This window comes from Onychostruthus taczanowskii, unplaced genomic scaffold (genome assembly GCF_017590055.1).
Source record: "Onychostruthus taczanowskii isolate IOZ18803 unplaced genomic scaffold, ASM1759005v1 scaffold1376, whole genome shotgun sequence".
Taxonomy (NCBI): domain Eukaryota; kingdom Metazoa; phylum Chordata; class Aves; order Passeriformes; family Passeridae; genus Onychostruthus; species Onychostruthus taczanowskii.
In genome coordinates this window covers 4,756-5,600 of record NW_024498547.1, presented here as the reverse complement: position 1 = coordinate 5,600, position 845 = coordinate 4,756, and the positions used below count along the sequence as shown (strand labels likewise).

Below are 845 nucleotides of genomic sequence, written 5' to 3'. Positions count from 1 at the left end.
AATCCCCAAAAAGTCCAAAAAAACCCCTAAAACGCCCAAAAAACCCCAAAATAACTCCCCCGTCCAAAAAAAAACACCCAAAACTCCCTGAATTTCCCCAAAATTCCCAACCCCCCCCCAAAAAAAACTCTGAATTTCCCTCCAAAAAATCCCCAAAAAGTCCAAAAAAACCCCCTAAAACGCCCAAAAAAACCCAAAATAACTGCCAAAAAAATCCTAAAAATGCCGAATTTGGCGGATTTTCCCAAAATTGCCGGATTTTGCCCCAAAATTCCCGAATTTTCCGCAGGGAAATCCATCTGGGAGTTGGTTGTGGAGCAGTTCGAGGATCTCCTGGTGCGGATCCTGCTCCTGGCCGCCTGCATCTCCTTCGTGAGTCCCAAAAATGCCCCAAAATGCCCCAAAATATCCCAAAATATCCAAAAATGTCACGAGAATTTCACTCGGGGGGGGGTTGGGGAAAAATTTGGGGAAATTTTGGGGGAAAAATGGGATTTTGGGGGGGAAAATTGGATTTTTTGGGGGTTTTTGGAGGATTTTTTTGGATTTTTATTGGATTTTTTGGGGATTTTTATTGGATTTTTTGGGAGATTTTTTGGAAATATTTTAAGATTTTTTGGGGATTTTTTTGAGATTTTTTTGGATTTTTATTGGATATTTTGGGAGATTTTTTGGAAATATTTTAAGATTTTTTGGGGGATTTTTTGAGATTTTTTTGGATTTTTATTGGATATTTTGGGAGATTTTTTGGAAATATTTTAAGATTTTTTGGGGATTTTTTTGAGATTTTTTTGGATTTTTATTGGATACTTTGGGAGATTTTTTGGAAATATTTTAAGATTTTT

General features: G+C 36.7%; 1 protein-coding gene across 1 annotated transcript in view; it reads left to right on the top strand.

The window, feature by feature from the left end:
- Positions 1-207: 207 nt before the first annotated feature.
- Positions 208-845, top strand: part of LOC121332095 (sarcoplasmic/endoplasmic reticulum calcium ATPase 1-like) — a gene marked incomplete at its 3' end in the record, with an annotated part of 5,226 nt that continues 4,588 nt past the window's right edge. The window contains exon 1 of the mRNA XM_041397180.1: positions 208-372. Coding sequence (XP_041253114.1) covers positions 223-372 — 150 coding nt within the window. The remainder of the gene's footprint in view (positions 373-845) is intronic.